The sequence below is a fragment of the Misgurnus anguillicaudatus genome, unplaced genomic scaffold (assembly GCF_027580225.2).
Source record: "Misgurnus anguillicaudatus unplaced genomic scaffold, ASM2758022v2 HiC_scaffold_32, whole genome shotgun sequence".
Lineage (NCBI taxonomy): Eukaryota > Metazoa > Chordata > Actinopteri > Cypriniformes > Cobitidae > Misgurnus > Misgurnus anguillicaudatus.
The window spans coordinates 25,453-46,990 of record NW_027395282.1 but is presented as its reverse complement, the minus strand read 5'-3'; the positions used below and the strand labels follow the sequence as shown (position 1 = coordinate 46,990).

The 21,538-nt window shown below is 36.6% G+C and overlaps 1 protein-coding gene across 2 annotated transcripts; it reads left to right on the top strand.

The window, feature by feature from the left end:
- Nucleotides 1-613: 613 nt before the first annotated feature.
- On the top strand, nucleotides 614-20,431 carry LOC141363136 (caspase recruitment domain-containing protein 9-like). 2 transcript variants are annotated; one of them, XM_073865689.1, is made up of 10 exons: nucleotides 614-1,000; nucleotides 1,203-1,340; nucleotides 1,507-1,601; nucleotides 14,535-14,714; nucleotides 15,249-15,392; nucleotides 15,917-16,042; nucleotides 16,171-16,359; nucleotides 16,448-16,483; nucleotides 19,928-20,016; nucleotides 20,125-20,431. In XM_073865689.1, the coding sequence occupies exons 1-10, from the start codon at nucleotides 799-801 to the stop codon at nucleotides 20,216-20,218; spliced, it is 1,293 nt and encodes a 430-aa protein (XP_073721790.1). In that variant the 5' UTR covers nucleotides 614-798; the 3' UTR covers nucleotides 20,219-20,431. The 2 variants fall into 2 exon arrangements, with proteins under 2 accessions (XP_073721790.1, XP_073721789.1); XM_073865688.1 differs by having other exon boundaries at nucleotides 1,507-1,832; nucleotides 20,125-20,430.
- Nucleotides 20,432-21,538: the final 1,107 nt, after the last annotated feature.

Below are 21,538 nucleotides of genomic sequence, written 5' to 3'. Positions count from 1 at the left end.
TAAATTTGTGTACGCACGCACACTTGAGTTTGATTTGTTTGAAGAAACACGTCAGCAAATACCTTTCTAATGGTTACCAGGTTAACAGTTTTTTTATATATATTTCTAGTAAAAATCTTAATATTCTGTTTTCTCACTGTTTACACGACTTCTTTGATTTGTTTTATCACACAGATGTAGTTCCACATTAAAATGACATTATCATTCAAAAAATATACATCATTAATGTCTAATTATGTATGATTAATAAAAAGCTAGATTGGACATCATGGCTTCTCTTTGCTATGGTTTTGAGAGTTTCAAATGGTTACTGTAAAAAGATTTTAAAAACCAAATATAAAAAATTGTAGTAAATCATCAGTAAAAGGTTTGAAATGTATGCCTTTAAACATGAATTTTTAATGAATAAAAAGGAAGTTTTTGATAAAAGAAATCATGTTTGACATCTTAAAACCAAGATTTAGTGAGAATAACCCATCTATGGGATGGTTTCCCTGACAGAGATTAGCTTAAGCCAGGACTAGGCCTTAGTTTAATTAGGAAATATAACTAACAAACATGCCTGATAAAACTACCCCTGTATGTTTATGTGCACTGTAAACCAAAAGTTTACAAGTGTGACAGTTTATTGTGAAATAAAGGGACATTTAAGGAACCGAAATGCCAACTGGAAAAGGGAACTTCTGCAACCACTATGTATAGTGAACTTCAGTTCCTTTTTGGGTTTCCAGTCAAGCTCTTCTAACGTTCGTTAGACCTTAAATCTCCTATCAAACAGTCTTATTGACAGTACTGGTCATGTCTGATGACCCAGGGCGTTTTAATTTGGAGGACGAGGATGAGTGCTGGGCACGGCTGGAAGACTACAGAATGCTTCTTATCAAGACAATCGAGCCATCAAGAATAACACCTTATTTGAGGCAGTGTAAAGTGCTGAGCAGTGAGGATGAGGAGCAAATCTACAACGACCCCAATCTGGTTATAAGACGCAGAAAAGTTGGTAAGAGATGTTAGACGGCATGAAGTTTTGGTAAACTGTTGCACAATTTAAAACACGCATGTGGGAAATGACAGTGCAAAGTAAGAATCGTGATAATGTATAGCCTAAAGTGTCATTTGTTATTATTTTAACAGCATCAAACAGGGTTTGTTTTTTATGGAATAGTACTTGAGTACTAGCTACTGTTTACGTTTGGTCATAGGGGTGCTGCTGGACATTTTACAAAGAACCGGTCTCAAAGGGTATGAAGCATTTCTAGAAAGCTTGGAGCTAGACTATCCAGACCTTTATCGCAAAATCACCGGCAAAGAGCCAGCTCGGGTCTTCTCTGTACTTATTGGTGAGTTGTACTATAATCATTTTAGTTCTATTAGTAATTACTTTAAATTTTTAAAACAATAATAATAATAAAGTAAGAGTTAGGCAGTATTTTCACGTATGTTGTCTTTGGTTGTAAACATTTGTTGAACTAGCTATGAGGAAGTCAACCTTTTCTGCCCTTTTAGACACTGCAGGTGAATGTGGCCTCACTCAGTTCCTCATGAACGAGGTGTCTCGCCTACAGAAGCTCATACATGAAGAGCGAAAGGCGAAACTCGAGGTATCTGCACAGGCCGCAGAGCAGCTTGACACCATACGCCAGCTGAAACATTGCGAGAGTGAGCTTCTTAAACAGCAGGAGCGAGGGCAGCGCATCCGAGAGGAGCGTGAGCGCATTAGCGAGGAGGCGCGTCGATTGAGAGATGAGAATTACAGTCTGATGCACAGTCTGACTCGACTGAGCGAAGAGAAAAACTGCGCTCAAATGTGTAACAGGGACCTCCAGCTAGAGGTGATCCAGCTCACTTAATCTGTCATATATAACCTTGAACTACAGAACATGTATTTTGCATAAGATTATTAGGTATATCATTATTGAGTAGTCATTAACAGTTATTTCCCAATCATATTTTCACCTAAAATGAATCGCAGCAGGGGTGTAGTCAGAAGACGAAAGGTGGCAGTATCACGTTTTCCATGCAGTTACAGATCCGGAGTGTGAAGCGCCCCCTATTCAGCTTATTCATCAAACCATTGTATGTATTACAACTCGTAAGATCGACCAATCAGAGGGTCTTCCAAATTTCAAAAGTGTTTTGATTAAAATTATTGACAACCTGCACCGGAGCCACAAAAGCGGAAAAAAATGTAAACAAAAACCATTTGGATAAGCAAAGAGCAAAAACCCAAATGAACATCGGTAACTTTACTGTTTTACCACGAGATGCAAACAGTGCTTTAACTAATTACGATTTAAAACAGTTGTTTATTTTGGTTATTTTGGCAATGTTATTCACTTTGTACTGCAAAGTTTTCTCAATGGTAAATGAGACATGAGATGTGGACGTCTGGTCTGTGCGCGTGTTCATGTGTTTTGGAGGAGGCGTGGCTTTGGATGGCGATTTGAATGGAGGGTGGGATCATGATTTCAGTGCTAGTAGGCTACTGTTAGCATTTTTCAAAATCATATACCCTGCCTTTAATGCTCAGGACAAGAGATTTATTGGATGGGCAAGTGAGAGAGAATTTTACTCAAGTAACTTGAAAATGCCCACCACCAAATCAAAAAAATGTACTTCCACAAATAGATTTTTGAATATCGTGTTTTTCACTCTCTCACATGTTTTGTACACACACCTGTGCAATCAGTCACCTTGATGTAACTCTGTCCCCTCTTTTAAGCCTGATTATGCTTGATGGACTTTCAATCATTTTCAGGTGTGGAGCCCCGTGTTTGTGCTCAGTGCGCATGGTGGTGTGCACAGAATTTTTGTAACATGCAAGGCTCTACATCCTACCTGATCGCATTTTAGTTATCTGTTATTCACTGATCCCCCCATCAGATGTGCTGCCACAAATAAACTTGTGCCTATGACGTGCCTACCGTGTCGCAGAATGCCTATTAGTGTCTTTGCATTGACTTAAACTGACATGTAAATAATTCGCACTTGCCGCCTCTTCTGCGTCTGATGTGAATGCCACATAAATCTCTGTGAAAAAACTGAAATATCAGTGCAACCCCCCCCCCAAAAAAATATTGCTTTTATTTATGATATAGCCTTGTTCTATGCCAATCATGCTATATCTGCTACAGAACCCCCTGCCATGCCCAGGTACCAGCCTAATGGTCCATGACTTTATAAAAATTTACATTTCTGGAGATCTGTCTACAATTTGATTTTAGTTTTGTTAATGTCTTATTTAAACACATTGGGATGTTTTTTCCAAAATATCCTTTTTTTCCATTTATTTATTATCACATATGTTTTAAGTTTAATACAGCCAACTTTTGAAAAATTTAAATCAAATCTTTAAAGGGGACAGAGAATGAAAAAGCATTTTTACCTTGTCTTTGTTGAATAATGGTAGTCTACCCACATTCACAAACATACAAAAAGTGCTAAACATCTCAGTCTCATAGAAATTCCTCTTTTAGAAATGTCAGACAGAAAACAGCCCAATCTGAAAAACTGATGCTTATGACATCACAGGCATCTAACTGCCCCTTCACTTTAAAATAATTGGCTACATTTTTTGAGTGGCAGCAAAGTCAGCCAATCAGTAATGAGATTGCAAGTTAAGCCAGTAGGGGGAGCCAAATAGGTGCAAAACCACTTGTTTAAAATCCCCCACCCTAATAGAGCTATCTGAGAGAGGTTTTTAGGAAGCTTCTAAGGCATTACAGACCCAAACAAAAATGTTTTTGTCTACATGTCACATCACAGAACAAGGATAAATACTCCGTTCAACCATTCTATGTCACCTTTAAGAAAAGTTTAAAAAGTGTGTAACAAAACAACATGCAACACCTAACAAGATGCAAATATACTTTCTATGTTGAGATATCAGTGATGCCTTTACAATTTTATCTTTTAGGCCATATGTCCGATCATTCATGTCATGTAAGGTCACTACAACCAAATTTCATGCGAAAATAAAGTCTCCATCAGAGTTTAGAAGAGTTCATGGAAATATATTATTAAAATAATATATACAAATTTGAAAAAGTTGGTAAAAATTACTAAAAATGCACAGATTTCAAAATGACCGACTTCCTCTTGGGTGGATGTGGTGTTTTGTGCTTATACACTTGTAATGGTTATACTTCTGTTAAATGGATTGTTCACAATTTCGTCATCATTTCCTCACTGTCATGTTGTTACAAACATGTATAAATGTCTTTGTTTTGATGAACATGAATGAAGATATTTTGATGAATGTTTGTAATCAAACAGTTTATGAGCCCCATTTACTTCCATAGTATTCTTTTATCCTACTATAGAAGTGAATGGGGCTCATGATCGGTTTGGTTACAAACATTCCTCAAAATATCTTCATTCATGTTCATCAGAATAAAGAAATTTATACAGGTTTGTAACAACATGAGGGCGAGTAAATAATTAAAGAAAAGTAACATTTTTGGGTGAACTATCTTTTTAAGCAATAAGGGCCAGTATGAGTAATGAAGGATATGAGATGTATCATAGTAGAAGTATAGAATGAGTATGAAGATGAAGAGTGTTGCACAGGTTATTAGTTAATATGAAACTAATGCCGGATACAGACCAAAAGTTTTTTTTTACATCTTATAATATTTTCAAAATGTGATAGACCACAGACATGAGGATACAAAATCCTAGATTTAACTGTTTTGCTCCTAAATGCAGTGTTGTGCCTGAACAAGTTATTTGAATGAAAGTTCCTGCACTTGTTCATATTTTGGGCGAACGTGAACTGAACGTACTGTATTACTGTCTGATGAATGTTACTGTGAACTCGTTCATTCTGGTGCTTGTGAACAGGACGCTCTCTCAGTTTAATGTCGTTCAATAGGGTGCCAGATTTCTATAGAGTCTTCCAGGCAAAAACCTGGCTAAAACACACTGTAAACAGACCTTAATGTGTAGAGGTAAAACACCCAATCTGGCCAGTGCCGGGTTAAGCCTTTGTGAGGCCCTGGGCTAATTCTGGTTTGAGGCCCCCCCAATATACACTGAAAAAAATAAAGGCTGGATTTACTAAGTGCACCATTGCTTAAATTTTTTTAGTAAAACTTACTAAAAAAAGGGGATGCAAAAACGATGCACTGTCTATATTTTTTTGTAAATCCAGTGTTTTTTACAGCGCATGTGCAACATTAAAAGGCTAAAATTATTTAAATAAATTAAACAATATTATCAAATAATTTTACAATCAGAAATAGCCCAGAAAATAACATTTATTTAATAAAACATACAACAAAAAGTGCTTCTTTCTGCTCTTCTTTAAAGAGAATTCTTCAATTAAATCAGTAAAATCAAGTTGACGCAAAAGTAGGCTGAAATTATTTAAATAAATTAAACAATATTATCAAGTAATAATTTTACAATCAGAAACAGCCCAGAAAATAACATTTATTAAATGCAACTCACAACTAAAAGTGCTTCTGTCTGTTCTTCTTTAAATATAATTCCTCAATTAAATTATTAAAATCAAGTTGACGCAAAAGTAGTAGAGCCCAGAATTCTCAGCCCGAGTCTGAACTTTTTAATTCTCCCCATTAGGAATCTGTTTCCGCAGATATAGTATGTTTGTGAGTAGTCTGTGCTGTCTGCAGTGAGGTTTTTATGAGAGCAGCACAAACTTTTTAATAGTCTATTTAATATGTAAAACTTGAATTTGAAATAAAACTTACTGCGGAGAAGTTAATGAGATCTCTATCGTCTCTCTTGCTACGTGACGCGACAATTATTTATTATTTAAAATCAGTTTACAAGATAAATATATATACATTGTGTTGTTAAATTGATGAAATTATCTTGCTATATACGCTACATTTATTATGAGAAGCCTTTTCTTTTTACTGTTACACTGTAGACAGTAATATATGTATATTATATAAAACTCTATGGTCGTGACAGCACATTATCCATTATCTGTTGGTTCATGTTGGTCTAGTTTAATTCAGGGTAATCCTTTAATAAAATGTATAATATGTTATAAAATATTTTATTTTTTTGTAATATTCACAGCGCACATTCTCTCGGATCGTTTTAAAACATTTTAAATCATTCTGCAAAATTCCGCATAGATTTTGCAAAAGAAATCCGCAGAAATAGCAAGAAATAACTGCTTACACATTTTGTACAGCTGTACTCTTGCAGCAATTAAAGCAGTTCAGTTTTGTTTTAAATTGCAAAATAGTTATATTTCTTCTTTATTTACATTTTAGAGCAGTTTTTGTTTGTTAAAGTTTTTTATGATAACTAGTTGTTAGCGGCCGACAGCAAGTTGACGACATGTATGATGAATTGAGCCTCTCAAATCAACACTTGCCTATAATAACAACTATTTAAAATAAATATTTTCAGCATATCACAATGTTAGTTTAAACGTTTATTATCAACACATACTATTTTTAAAAAGCGAAGGCAGGTTGCTCTGCTGCTCGCAGTTGCAACGGGTGCAAAAATAAATATAGCTGCAAGCAGCAATTGCCGGGTTTCGAGCATTAAAGCACGTCAAAAACGTCAGACGTCGATTACCAGGCTGAGGAGTTGCACCCGAATACAGACACAATAAATGATAGACCACCTCGCTCCAGAAAAACGAAAGAGATGGTCAAAAACGGATCATACAGACTATTTATGCTTACACACATGTGCACCTATAAGACAAACATGTAATGTCCTTAATGTGAAGTTATAAGGATAATTTGTTAACGAGAATAAGTTATTCAGATTTATACGGAAACATACAATTCAGAAATGGCTGTGTTTAGTTTAACTAAAAGGCCATTGAGTCGTGGTATGGTCATCAATGGTTCAAACAGACTGCGGACGTGCATATACGACACAAACAGCAGCGCAGCAGACCGCAAAGACTTACAGTGGACAGCACATCAAAGATGTCAGACGTCGTCGACCAGGCTGATCCAGCATCCACAAAAACGAAAGAGATGGTCAGAAACAGTTCATACAGACTATGTATGCTTAAACACACGTGCACCTATAGGACAAACATGTCACGTGCTTAATGTGAAGTCATTCGCTTGGGTTCAAGCGATTTGGGATCTTATGACCTTTAAGGGCATGCCTGAGTAGATTTACTGCATTGTACAAAATAAATGATGAAAAGTAAGCTACCAGACACACTTGTTCATAGTTGTCGTCATAGCCGAACCCCATGTCTCTAAGATGTTCTGATACTGAGATACAGCTCTTGCTAAATGGTTGCTAGGGTAGTCTCATTGGTTGCTAGGGAGTGAACTGCAATCCACCAATGATTATACTCAAAGCCATGAAAGGCACAATCTATGATGACTCATGATTTTAGATGTAAGGTTGCACTATTTTTAAGTGAAAATAACAAATAACCACTAGGTGGCGCTATGACAAACTCGTGCATGCAACCTCGGGTCATGACTGTGTTACATGTAGCTAGAATCACGGCAATTCACTTTAGTTTAGTGAAGAAACAATTGTATGACCATTAGGCTTACTCAATGTCAAAGGTTTTGTTCAATTATGAGGCCAACTACTGGTTTAGGCAAACAATTTTCTTTGTATTGCCTCAGACTCTGCTCAGACATCAGCGTATCAAATCTGGTAAAAAAAATGTCATTTCATAGCGGATTTATAACCATTTATGTGTAGAAAACACAAAAAATGAATGTAATTTTTCGTTTTTTGCAATTTTCGGCCATTTCTGATGGAACTTTTAACATAACGCTAATACAGTTTTTTGTTCAGAAGGTAAAGTTAATTTCTTCCTATGGTGTTTTCGAGTCGATCGGAATAACCTTCGCGGAGTTATTCACGCATGTTTTGTAAGCACAGTTTTTACAGTGCAGAACTAACCGTAAGGCAAAACCTGGTATGTTTGGTATCGTAGGACTTGGAAACAATTCAGGATGATAAAAAAAACAACTCCCATGAAAATCTCTTGACCACAGATAAAATTATAGGCGTGAAAGTTGTAACCATTGCATAATCACAGTATTTAGTGCCATTTTCCCCGTTATAGCGCCATCTAGTGTCCGAACGGCAAGCTTTTTATATCACGGCCTTAGACCGATGGCTTACAAATATGATTCAAGCCCCGTGATGATATCTCAAACGACTCTCGAGTTATGGCCGTTTTAATGTTTTAAGCTCCGCCCAGTTTGGTTTTTGGCCACTCCTTGCGTGATTGAATGTAAATTTCAATTTTTTTTTTGATAATTATTTATAGTCACACTCCACAGAATCAATCAGCCTTGGTTAGGTTCAGATCGGGCGAAAAACCAAGGACTAGTTCGCAAAAGTATGTTTGAATGTCATTGCCAATAACTCACAAACCGTTTGATTGACAGCAACGCTTCCAGAGGCAAAGTTTTTCGTCATGAGCCGATCTATCATATGATGTCATGTTTGTTTGTGTACGTCAAACGTCACGTGATACAGGCACCGAAATACGGTATTACGCCCCCTAGTGGCCAAATGACACCAAAATTCTTACAGGCCTTCAGGAGCAGTACACGAAGAAGCACAGTGCGTTTCGTTCCGATCGACCTTTGTTAACCCTGTCAAATCAGTCCTCAACCTTCATTGGCCGACGACGGCCATGTTTTTGAAGATACGCCAATGTCCTTCTAGACCCTCATGGTACATTGCACAAAGACATACAATACAAAATATTAAGTGTATCGGGCTAACGGTTGTGTAGTAATAGCCATTCCCGATCTCAAGCCTGTTACAGCGCCACCTAGTGGCCAAAATCCGCATCTTTTTTACTGTGATCCCGGAGTGAGCTGGTACATATGTGTACCAAACCTCGTTAAGATATCTCAAATCGTTCACCAGTTATAGCCATTTCAGTGACGATAGGCTACTTCCTGTATGGAGTTTTGGTGCCCCCTAGTGACCCTGAAGCGGAATTTCAAATTTTGTTCGATAATTATTTACCTACTCACTCCACAGATTTCTCCTGCATTGGAACGATTCCGATCGGGCGAAAAACCTAGGACTAGTTCATTTTGGCTTGAAATGCATATTATGCAAATTAGCGAAAAAATTTGCATACCGGAAATGAAATCGGAGATATACATTTTTTAAGTTTGGAGCTAGGGATTATAATGATACCAAACACTTGAGTGTATGATGTCCGATTTAGGAGTTATGAGCCCAAACGCGTCGGGCATTGCTATAGCGCCACCTATGGGCCGATTTGGCTGATTCACTGTATCTGAGTAGCCTGCTAATATACAACCAGATGACCAAGTGGCAAGTTTCTACGACTTACGGTTTGGGCTGGGCAACGCGTTTTAAGGCGGAAAAATAATAATAATTAAAGCTGCAAGCAGCATTTACCGGGTTTCGAGCATTAAAGCACGTCAAAGACGTCAGACATCGTCGACCAGGCTGATCCAGCATCCACAAAAACAAAAGAGGTGGTCAGAAATGGTTCATACAGACTATGTATGCTTAAACACGCGTGCACCTATAGGACAAACATGTCACGTCCTTAATGTGAAGTCATTCGCAGCTACCAGACACACGTGTTCAAAGTTGTCAGCAAAAAAGGTGTTATCATTCAGTGAAATGTCTCCCTCTCTTCTCACGGAACATTGACAAACAGAACACTGAAGGAAATGTTTGTGGTGCTTGCAGTGGTAAAACTTGGGTCACAAAATGTTAAAATAGTGTTAATGAGTCAAAAGAGCCGAACCCCATGTCTCTATGATGTTCTGATACAGAGATACAGCTCTTGTTAAATGGTTGCTAGGGTATTCTCATTGGTTGCTAGTGACTGAATTGCAATCCACCAATGATTATACTCAAAGCCATTAAAGACATTATCCATGATGACTCATGATTTTAGATGTAAGGTTGCAGTATTTTTAAGTGAAAATAACAAATAACCACTAGGTGGCGCTATGACAAACTCGTGCATGCAACCTCAGGTCATGACTGTGTTACATCTAGCTAGTATCACGGCTATTCACTTTAGTTTAGTACAGTTGTCAACAGTCAACAGTTGTATGACCATTGGGCTTACTCAATGTCAAAGATTTTGTTCAATTATGAGGCCAACTAGTGGTGCAGGCATACCTTTTTTTTTGTATTGCCTCAGACTCTGCTCAGACATCAACGTATCAAATTTGGTGAAAAAATGTCATTTCGTTGCAGAGTTATAAGCATTTATATCTAAAAAGCACAAAAAATGAATGTAATTTTTTGTTTTTTGCAATTTTCGGCCATTTCTGATGGAAATTTTAACATAACACCTATAGAACTTTTTGTTCAGAAGTTCAAGTTAATTTCTACCTATGGTTATTTCGAGTCGATCGGAATAACCCTCGCGGAGTTATTTGCGCATGTTTTTTAAGCGCTATTTTGCTGTGCAGGGCTAACCGTAAGGCGAAACCTGGCATGTTTGGTATCGTTGGACTCGGCAACAATTCAAAACTCTTAGTAAAAAAGTCCCATGAAAATACGTCAAACTCAGCCTAAGTTATAAGCATTTACATGATTTGTCTGGCCACTAGGTGGCGCTGTGACGAAACGAGGCACGCAACCTCAAGCCATGACTGTCATCACAAATACCAAGTGTCGTGTTGATACTTCATTTCTGTCCCCAGTTATAGCCAAAAAAGTCCAATTGGCTGCGCACACTTCAGACGTTTGGGCTTGGCATATCGACCGTGAGTCGAAAGTTCAACTTTTTTTTAATAATTATTGATATTCGAACTCCAAGGAACATTTTAGCACTGGAACGATTCTGATCGAGCGAAAAACCTAGGACTAGTTCGTTTTTATTTTTTTCGACAAAATCGAAAATACAGAAAAAATTTTATGACGGAAATAAAATCGGAGATATACATTTTTTAAGTTTGGAGCCAGGGATTACATTGATACCAAACACTTGACTGTCTGATGTCCAGTTAAGGAGTTATGAGCACCAACGCGTCGGGCATTGCTATAGCGCCACCTATAGGCCGATTTGGCTGATTCACTGTATCTGAGTAGCCTGCTAATATACAACCAGTTGACCAAGTGGCAAGTTTCTACGACTTACGGTTTGGGCTGGGCAACGCGTTTTACCGTGGAAAAATAATAATAATAAAACAGACAAATACAATAGGTTTTCAGCACTTCGTGCTCGAAACCCTAATAAAACAGACAAATACAATAGGTTTTCAGCACTTCGTGCTCGAAACCCTAAAAAAATAAAAAGGACTATACAAAACGAAACGAAATAAACATGAAACAGAATAAACATGCATGTTGCCTTATCTTACAACTTCACTTTTGCAACTTCAGCCTTCTTACACGAAATTAATACAGGGAGAAGTCTTTAAAAGATTATTTCTTGGATGCTGTCTGCATAGATTATGTACAGTATCCAAGGTTTTAATCTAGTACTCCATTTATAATTTTTCCTGGTGCGCTGAAGGTCCTGCTGTTAAATTCGCAACAGCTGCATTGTAAATGTGTGGCTGTGCGTAGCGGACTCATGCGACAGGTTAAACGTCTTCCTATGTTTGTTTTGCAATCATCAATGTCTGTCAAAATGTTCTTTAATTAAATTGAAAAATATAAAAAGATGGAGAAGCCTAAATAAGCCCGAGGTCCGGCCCGCGTATCTGCTGTGACGTTAAAATTGGCCCGAAACCCGAAGGGCGTAAACAGGTCGGGCCCCGTCGGGCTCGGGCTGAAATGCAGGGCTCTAAAAAGTAGGCTAAAATTATTTAAACAAATTAAACAATATTATCAAGTAATAATTTTACAATCAGAACAACACAGAAAACAACATTTATTAAGCAACATAAAGTGCTTCTTTCTGCTCTTCTTTAAAGAGAATTCCTCGACTAAATCATCAAAATCAAGTTAAATCATATTTTGGCGGATTGTTTTACTTTCATTGTTTCACGAGATTCCCTGCCTATTTAGTCATAATAATTAACATTAAACGAACTTGGCTTGCTGTTTTTGAAGGCAGCTCGACCTTAGGTCGCGTTCGAGCCCCAAGTTTAAGTGAAGGAGGAGATAATGAGGAGAGATGCCAGAAGAATTGCGGCCGCGAGGAGCCACAGAGACTCCCGTTTACGATATGATTTTAATGATGATTGACACAGGACTGTTTAGGTTCCTAAACCTACGTTAAAAGTGTACCCGTTAAAATATTATTACTGCAGTTAAAGAGTTTATTTTGATCATGGTTTGATCTGGATAATTCTGAAATTACTTTTCAGTCATTTGCGATGTTACAAGGTTGAACGTATTCTTCACGTATACATGATTTGCGAGGTACATTTGCAAACGATTCATAAATAATACCTCTGTATTTTAGAAGTACTGTACTCAAACTCTAAAGACAGCAATGTGATTGCCGATACGCTGAGAGAGAGAGAGAGAGAGAGAGAGAGAGAGAGAGAGAGAGAGAGAGAGAGAGAGAGAGAGAGAGAGACCGCGGCGATGTGATCGATGTTATTTGAAGTCGGCTCTTAAAGGACAAAATATCCCATAAGCTATTACGTAGCTATTATACAATTGTTTTCAGAACATTCTTGGGACCCAGTGGTTGGGGGCCTCTGCTCTAGGTAGCACTTACGCATAATTACGTCAATCAAAATGTTTTTAAAAACTCAAAATAGAATTGTCTCGGAGGCCCCCTAGTGTTCGGGGCCCTGGGCTGCAGCCCATGTTGCCCATTAGGATAACGCGGCCTTGAATCTGGCAACACCGCCACCAGTCAGTGTTTCACGGCTGCATGTGTCATCAAAACAACACTGACTCTGGATGCTGCTGAAATCCCTCTCACATAGTTAAACATTAAATAACATATTTGTCCTAAATCGTTAACGATTAACGCATATTCTGGATCTTGAAATAGACTCTGACTAAGCTCACGTGCACATGCGGTGTGCGATACCTGCTGCGAGTTGTCATACACGCGACGCCTCGCAGCGCTTCTCGCAGGTGTGCAAACCCCTTGAAGCACCCGGCTAGCCTTTCAAGGTATGTGCAAGCAAATACAAATATTAAAAGACAGTCAATGCTAATGTAAACCCTGGTTGGATAAGGATTTAAAGTTGGATATGAAGATGAAATCTGATGCATTTAGCTTCAGTGTTAAAACTGATAAAATAATTGCTGTCTGTGGTTCTATATGGGCTATAATGGCAATAATAAAAAAAAATATGGGAAAAAAGAACTATAAATTAGTTCATTTTTGGAACTGTGAACTAGTTAAAAATTTTGAAATATGAACTATGAACTGAACTAGTTCATTTTAAAATTTGAAATAGTTAATGTAGAAAGTGAACTTTCCCAACACTGCCTATATGATGTGTCAAAGACAGCACACCACACACAAACAGATTTTCAACTGTGAACAGAGGAAATTTTGCGAGACTTCATAATTAGCAAGGTGGACAATATGCAGGAAGAAATTTCAATGATAGTGTTTGGAATGATCTTCATAGAAAATTCAAGGAAAAAGACAAGGGTTTGGTGAAGTCGTACAGACAGTGGTTACAACAGGTCTGTACAAGTTCACTTTGCATCAACTTCACTTTGTACTGCAACATGACTACTGCTGTCTTTCATCATCACGCTTTCTGATTGGATATTGATTCGTTTCACGTGATAATCTCAAGAGCGTGCGTGCGTTTGACCTCTGGGTTCCCCCCATACATCAGGATTTCTGATCGTAAATATTAAACTTAACCCACCTCACACCAAGGGAAAATCTAATAACCATCTGTAGAACCATCAAGATAATTGGGACATAGATAGGATTGTTGGAAGGGGGGAAATCTGCCCCCTGATCTGGCTTGCCTTATTTACTAATGCTACACAATACCCCAGCAGCAATAAATCAAGCAAATTGATACATTTTTTGGCTTAATAAGGAGGATTTAGCAAAATATGTGAAAATTGTATGAATTTTGGTACAACTACAATTATAAACAAATTCAGAAATGTTAGTGGTGCTGAATAGCCAAAAATGTAAAGAATGTAGCCTACAAGTGATATATGTGACAAATCTCATGACTTTTTGAGCATTCCAAAGCCACAAAAATATACTTATTAGCTGCAGATCGAGCCAATAAGGACTACATTTGCTGAATTATGCATTTAAATGGAACTTTGTTTTAAGTGAAACGTGTAAAATTTCATAATTTTCAACTACATTATCGCATACCCCTTCAATCACTGTGGGACCATTCCATGAAAAGCCCATATTCCATCAAACATGGATAACTTACTGTTGTGCAGAGTCAACCACAATCTGGTAATCTTGACTCTTCATGATGAGGACAATGATCATTTCACCTCCAGTGCAAATTCAAGCAACTTTATCCTGACCTTTGCCTACCTTTGGTGGCATTGCTCAAAAACAACAGGGGCTTTCAGTCTTTTTCAGGGGTTGTTATTGTTTATTTATTTATTAATTGGTATGTTAGAGCAACGTTTAAAGTAAAGCATTTAAAGTTATAAAAATATTCACTCTGTTTTCTTTTCATAAGATTGAAAGACTCAAGCACAGCTTAATGAATGCAGAGAGCGATTCAAAGATACAGCGGAAAAAGACAATAACCTTGAAAAATGCCATGGAGCAGAGGCCGAGTCAAGAGATGATTTGGCAGCTGCAAAGAGAAAATGATCTTCTTACAGCACGTATCCAAGAGCTTGAAAGTGCTTCCAAAGTAAATCGATGTCACCGATTCACTTTTGTGCATAACACAAGACAAATCAAAATAATAACACAGTCTCACCCCATGGCGTCAATATTTGACGACACTTGACCATGCGTCAATACGTTGACGCGGAGGGTATACCTTTCGCGTCATTTTTTGACGAACTGGGGACTTCAATACTATTACGTCCGTTGCATTCTCTTTTCCTATTTTCTTACCATTTTCGTGTCGGTTTAGGGTTAAATTTACATAATGACATCCCTACCCAAACCTAACTCTAAACCCAACGCCAGGTGACAACTGTTTAATTTCGCGTACCTAACTCTAACCCCAACGCCAGGTGACAACTGTTTAATTTCACGTACACTGTTTAATTTTGCATAATCTAACCCTAAACCGACGCGAAAATGGTAAGAAAATAGGAAAAGAGAATGCAACGGACGTAATAGTATTGAAGTCCCCAGTTCGTCAAAAAATGACGCGAAAAGTATACCCTCCGCGTCAACATATTGAATAAGATAATATACACATTTTTTCCCACAGGCCCAAACTCCAGCACATGAAAAACTTGATGAACAGTCGCTTGCAGATTTCAAGCAACAAAATCAGGCACAATACCAGAAGCTGGTGAATGATCTCTACAATATACGCAAAGATCTGCATGATACACAAGAGCTACGTGATAAGGTGGTTATAGTTTTATACATGCTGGATCTGAACTCTTTTCCTGCCACCATTTTTTTAAGTTGCCAGCAGCGCCAGCATTTTTCATGATTTTTACAAAAGTTTAATTCCTGCCAGAAAATGTTCTTCTTTAAATATATAAACAAACAATATATCAAATGAAAGAACAAATCCTCTGTTTTAAAAAAAAAGTTTCATCATACCTTTCACTAGTTCTCTTTTTATCACACCTGGATATGGGTAGGTTTCTTTAAAAACACCAAACTTTGAGCAAAAAGCTGAGATAACTGAATTTTTGTAAAGTACTTTTGATAGAGATCAGATGCAGAGCGATCTTCAAAACTTGCACGGACATACAGCTGTTATTTGCTATTGACATGAACGCGTTATCTCTTAATTGACAAGTTAACTCGTCAGTGGCGGGGACAGAGTTAATGACATATATTTTGATTTAGTTTTTATAGTATGTATCAATTTAAAAATATATCAAGTCATGAGATAAATACATTTTTGACTTGGAATTGTAGTTTCAAGAGGAGAAGGATGAGTTGGCATTGATGTGCACCATGCTAAAAAAGGACTCCAAAATGTATTGTGACCGAATGGAAGACATCCTGAAGCAGCTGGAAGAGGTCATTAAAGAAAGAGACAGGGTATCAAACGACTTTATCTTTGCCTGACAATGTATCTAGCAACATTTATATGTTGTAATCATTCTACTGTATGTGAGAGATCAAATGAGGCCAGTGTTTGGGACATGAACTTGATGTCTTTTTGATAGGCTATTGCTACAAGAGAGGAATATCATTTGGAGAGCTCAAAAAATCTCCAGGAGAAGGACAATTACCGGAAACAGATCCGAGAGATGGGAGAACGTTATGATGAACTTCAAGTCCAGTTGTTCCATGCTCAAGGAGAAGTTCTTGGCCTTCAAGCAAAACTCCGCAAACAAAACAATCTACTTCATTTGGTATGTGCAGTACAAAGAAATTTACATGAATGACCCAGATTTTCATATTTGGATGTTTTACCATTAGTATGATTTTGTTATTCCTCAGAACTCAGAAGAAAGCCCTTTGATGAGTTCATTTGAGGTAATGTAATTAGTTTTTATTACATTTAAATGCAAATACATTACATCCTGCAAAAACTAATTTCAGGAAGGTACCTCACTGCCACCCCAAAATAAACTTGAATAATTTCTATACATAAAGTAGGAGTTTTCCAAAGATTAATTCCCACAATTAGAAATCACCTTGGTATATATATATATGGCCGAGGTGGTGCGAAAGAGTGGAGGCGGGGACTAAGTTGCACATTCATAGATCTGTATATACTAAGTAAGACACAAGTGTAGAGTAAGTGTAGTTTAAGCTGTTTTAAAGCATGAAGAAATTAGAATACAATACAACACAAAAAGGACATAGTAAAATTTAAAAGTCAGCAAACTTCTGATGCAATTTCTTAGTCTTTAACATATATGTAGTGTCTTGGTGACATGGCCTATGGCGAGGTACAGGTCTTTCATTTGTTCTATATCTATGGAACAGTCAACATCCCCTACTTTCTTGCTAACATGTTTGTTTTCTTCACCCATTTCCCTTACAATTATTGTGTGGCAAGCGTACTGAGCTCCATTGGATAATTCAAGAGTTATTTTGTGCCTAGATTTGCTGACAACTGCGTGAGGTGTTGCAATACATGGGGTGGTAAATTATTTGTTTTATCCTGCTTGATCAGGACATGCTCTTCAACTATGACATTTGAGTATTTTGCACACAATTTATTTTTACACTTTTTTGGCTTCAAGGTTGTGAACTTCCAGATCTCATAACTGATGTTAGGTCAGGTAACTTGTCTCTCATCTTTACTTTAAACAGAAGTTCAGAAGTGCTTTTGCATCTTGTATTATGCACGATTACTCTGAATACCATAATATACAGTACTTTCTGAGTTACTTTTGCCAGTCAAATCCTTCTGACTGTGCAATTGTGATCTGTTTTATGATGAAAGCATTTTGGCCCTCAACTTCCCCAATTGCTTTTTTGCTTTCATCTGACTCGAATTGAGTATTTTTTGACTTCAGCATGAGTAGAAGTCCATGTCACCTAAAAGACTCCTCAAGACTGTCAATCACTTTTTTTGTGGTGGTACTGTAATTCAGTTCAGTTTAATTTACATTTATTTGTATAAGGCATTTTTACAATGTTTTACTGCTTAAAAGCAGCTTTACAAGAAAGATGAAGAAAAAAATTAAGAAAAACAGATAAATAAGGAAATTATTAAATATTATGGCTGTCAAAATTAATGCGTTTTAGTTTTACCAGTGAGTTTAAGATATGGTTATGGTAATTTCTTTTTTAAATAACTTTGCTGACTCTGTCAACTTCAATCACATGTAGTTCTTTCATGTTTTGTCAGATTTCAACAAATCATGGATTGTTTTGAAATTTTTTGATAGAGAATGTCTAAATATAAATAACTCATTTTTGAAAATTTGCTCATTCCGACTTAAGTTGCCAGCACGGGTCACAAATGATGCAGCAGCAAACAGAAATGGAGAAAGAAAAGGGTCTTCAAATACAAAACAATGGCGGATTGTTCTGTTGAAAATGTAAACAGGCTGGTGTACACATACATTTGCATAAAGCATCCATATTTGTCCACATACATCTTGATTAGAGTATTAAAAACTTGAAAAGTTTTAAATTAAAGTAAATTAAGAACAGATAAAAATGTGCGGTTTACTTGGAAGTAATCAAGAGTTAACTCATGACAATCATGTGATTCAACTAGATTAAATATTCGCTCTAAGCTTAAACATATAATAGATAATACACTGTAAAAATCATATCAACTTATGTTTTTGTTTTACTTTAACTTAACAAATTAAGTAAAAAAACAATGTGTTTGTAAGTTATGTCAACCAAATACTAGTCAAAACCTAACAAAGTAGGTTCAATTGACTTACATAACCAATTTGATTGACCTTGTACGCAGCACCGCAGAATGTATTCTACAGTGAGTGTAGTATATAATAGATCAAATACATAATAAATGTAAAAGAATATATATTAAAATATTGCAAATGTTTTTGTCCTTATAGATTAAATAATTTTCAACTATCAGACATGAAGTTATGATAAATAACAGACATCATATTAAATTATTTATCTTAAAATAGCCCTCAAAAAAAGAAAAAATGACATATGAGCAGAATTTACAATAATACCATGAACAGCAGTGTAAAAAGCATAGAGAAATTGTAGAGAATAATTTATTGCACTACAGAACCACACACCTACAAAATTGAAACAGTGACATCTTTAAGATTGTAGTTAGATCATTACAAGAAAGCTATTAACAGAATTTACAAAACCCCAAGCCAGTGGTTTTCAATCCTGTTCCTGGGGACCTACTTCTCTGCACATTTTAAATGTCCCTCTTACCCCATAGGTGGGGTTAATTGTAACAGGCAGGGGATTAGATGTAAGACTTGCTAAAAATGAAGTTTGCAGGCAAATATTTTAATACTATTTTGTCTATATACATGAAGTCAATATTGTTTATATATCTGTCTATAGACAGGTATTCACACTGTATTTATCCAGCCCTTTTCTAACAATAGTTCAATTATAAATAGATACAAATTTGACAATTTTTCACGACACTGATGACATAACATTGGTTTTGGTATCTTATAAACCCAGCTCAGAAAAAAACATATGAAAAAATGTACTTGCCACTAAAACATTCTTTCATCAATAACTCTATTGAATAAACAATATAAATTTTTATAAATTTCCGTGAGACTTTTGTCTGTCTTTGGCAGTGTGAAAATATTTCTGGAAAAACAAATTGTTCAACCATGATGTAAATGGTCAACTGTTGGTGTTACAACTAACCCTGCGCACCCCTACATAAAAAATATGCAGGGCAGTGGGTCCCCAGAAATATGATTGAAAACCAAGACCCTAAGCTAATGTCAGCAGTCTCTGTGTAAGCAAACCAACAAGATGACAGTGCCAAGAAACCAAAACTCCACTTTTGGAGAAAAAACCTTGTAAAAGACGTCTAAACTTACATGATATCCAGCTAGCCAACTCCGTTTGCCATTAAAAGTGGTGGAGCACACAGACAGACTGCTATCATTTGACTCCATTGGTCGATCTGGTCTAAGCTTTCTTAATCATTTATTTATTCATCAATTAAATGCCTTGTAGAGGCTGATTTTGTAATGATAAAATCATATTTTACTTCATCTCAAGATATTTCCCTGTAGCTATCAGTTAACACAGCAATCTGCAACACAGTTATGAGACTCTGAGAACGGTCCAATCACAGGATGTCAAAAACATAAAAAACAATATTGATTCGGTCAAATGTTTTTAACCTTTTTACTGACCTACATAAATTGGGGTGCGCCCCAGACACATAAACATGACACACACGCAACAAACTTTTTTTTTATAAATAATGAAGTAAATTTGTCAAGGGGTAAACTTTTTTTGTGTCCTTTGTTGTGTTTTTTTCTGCAGCCTAGTATGTTTCAGAAAACTGTGTCCTCTGAGGAGGACATCCCAAATAACTGCATACTTAAAGGACGATACAACATCTATAATGGGAGGTGGGTTGTTTTTAATTGTCCACAAATAATGTAACCATTACATGGCAGTCTATTCAATTACATAATCATAGTATTTTATATTATCTTGATTTCTTCTTATAATGACAGGAAACGTGCTGTAAGAACAAAAAGGTTCACAGTTAAAGAGAATGTGCAGTGCATCATGGACAACACTACCGGGAGTGATACAGATGGGTTGTGACATACAGCTGTGGACAATACAAAGAACTGTAGTGTTCTTTAAAAGGCATATGTACAGTTTGATGGGAATCTGGCATTGCTTTGCATTCAGAGACCATAAAAACTTTCACTGCTGTGTTTCACTGTAGTTGTCATGATTATAAACTGCCACAGCTGCTGTTGTTAATGAAAAAAATTTAAATAAAAATGTGACATACTTGATGCATTAGCTTTCATTTTGTCCTTATCAATAACCAAAAAAGGTAATTTCAACTAAATACTAGGGGTGCGTGGGGCGAAAACTATGCAGGGTTAATAGTAACACAGCTACAGTATTTCAGATAGTTACACAGGACGGAGTGATTTGTGCTTTTGGTCTTAGTAATGTGTAATGTGTAATGACTAAGCTAGATCAGACAAAACTACTTATATTTTATATAAGACCCTGACCCAGCAAGCAAGCTAGGCACTAACGTCTGTGTAACTTTCCCCACACTTACAGTAACAACCAAATGCAGAACAAGGTCCCTGGTGACCATAACAGAGCATCAGATTTTCAACCCTCTTAGAATGTTAGGAGATTCACTCTCTCTTCATCCACTTTATAGACAAAGCAAATTTTATTTAGTTATGCGTGTGTTCACTTGTGTTTACCTGCCGCACGTTTTAGAAGCATCGTTTTGCTAAAGATAAGTGCCTCGTTTATTTCTGAGCTGCATGCAAGTGTACACTTTCAGGTAATATCACATTATTAGACCGCTTTAAACATGATAAATGTCCCAAAAATGTAGATGATGCTTTAGCGATTGTGTGAATAATTTCATTAGAACACTTTAATAAAAAACTATTACAGAAAACTCAGTATCTCTCTTTTATTGTTGCTTTGGTCTTGGTCATAATAGAGTTGCATCACCTACTGATGAAGTGGTCAAACAGCAGGTGGTGATCGTGCATCCTAATCTACTGCTTCTCCTAATTTCAATTCAAATTTAAACAACTGAATTTAAGAAAGATTATTTGAAAACCGAAATAATACCCACTTAAAATCGAAAATTAAAGGTTATTTTTTTAAACAAACAATTTTTTAATAAATAAAAAAGGATTTTGATCATTGAATTTTTATCAATGAAATTGTGTGTGAAATTTTTACACTTCATTATACAACCATAATCAATTGCAGATGCCAAAGATGCAAGTGTGACAGATGCAAAATTGAACACACTCACACGTGGGGGTTTGTTTTTCTTGTTTTTATCCTTTGATAGAAAAATGAATATAAATCAAAACCGGCTGGTGACCTGAGTACTGCAGACATTATAAAAGCAAGAAGATAGAGAGTTCA

Excerpts from the sequence above, each read along its gene's own strand:
- LOC141363136 (XM_073865688.1), top strand. The coding sequence starts at position 799 with ATGTCTGATGACCCAGGGCGTTTTAATTTGGAGGACGAGGATGAGTGC. Across the intron at positions 1,341-1,506 it reads GGTCTTCTCTGTACTTATTG|ACACTGCAGGTGAATGTGGC; the intron begins GTGAGTTGTACT and ends CTGCCCTTTTAG. Across the intron at positions 16,360-16,447 it reads AAAACAATCTACTTCATTTG|AACTCAGAAGAAAGCCCTTT; the intron begins GTATGTGCAGTA and ends GTTATTCCTCAG.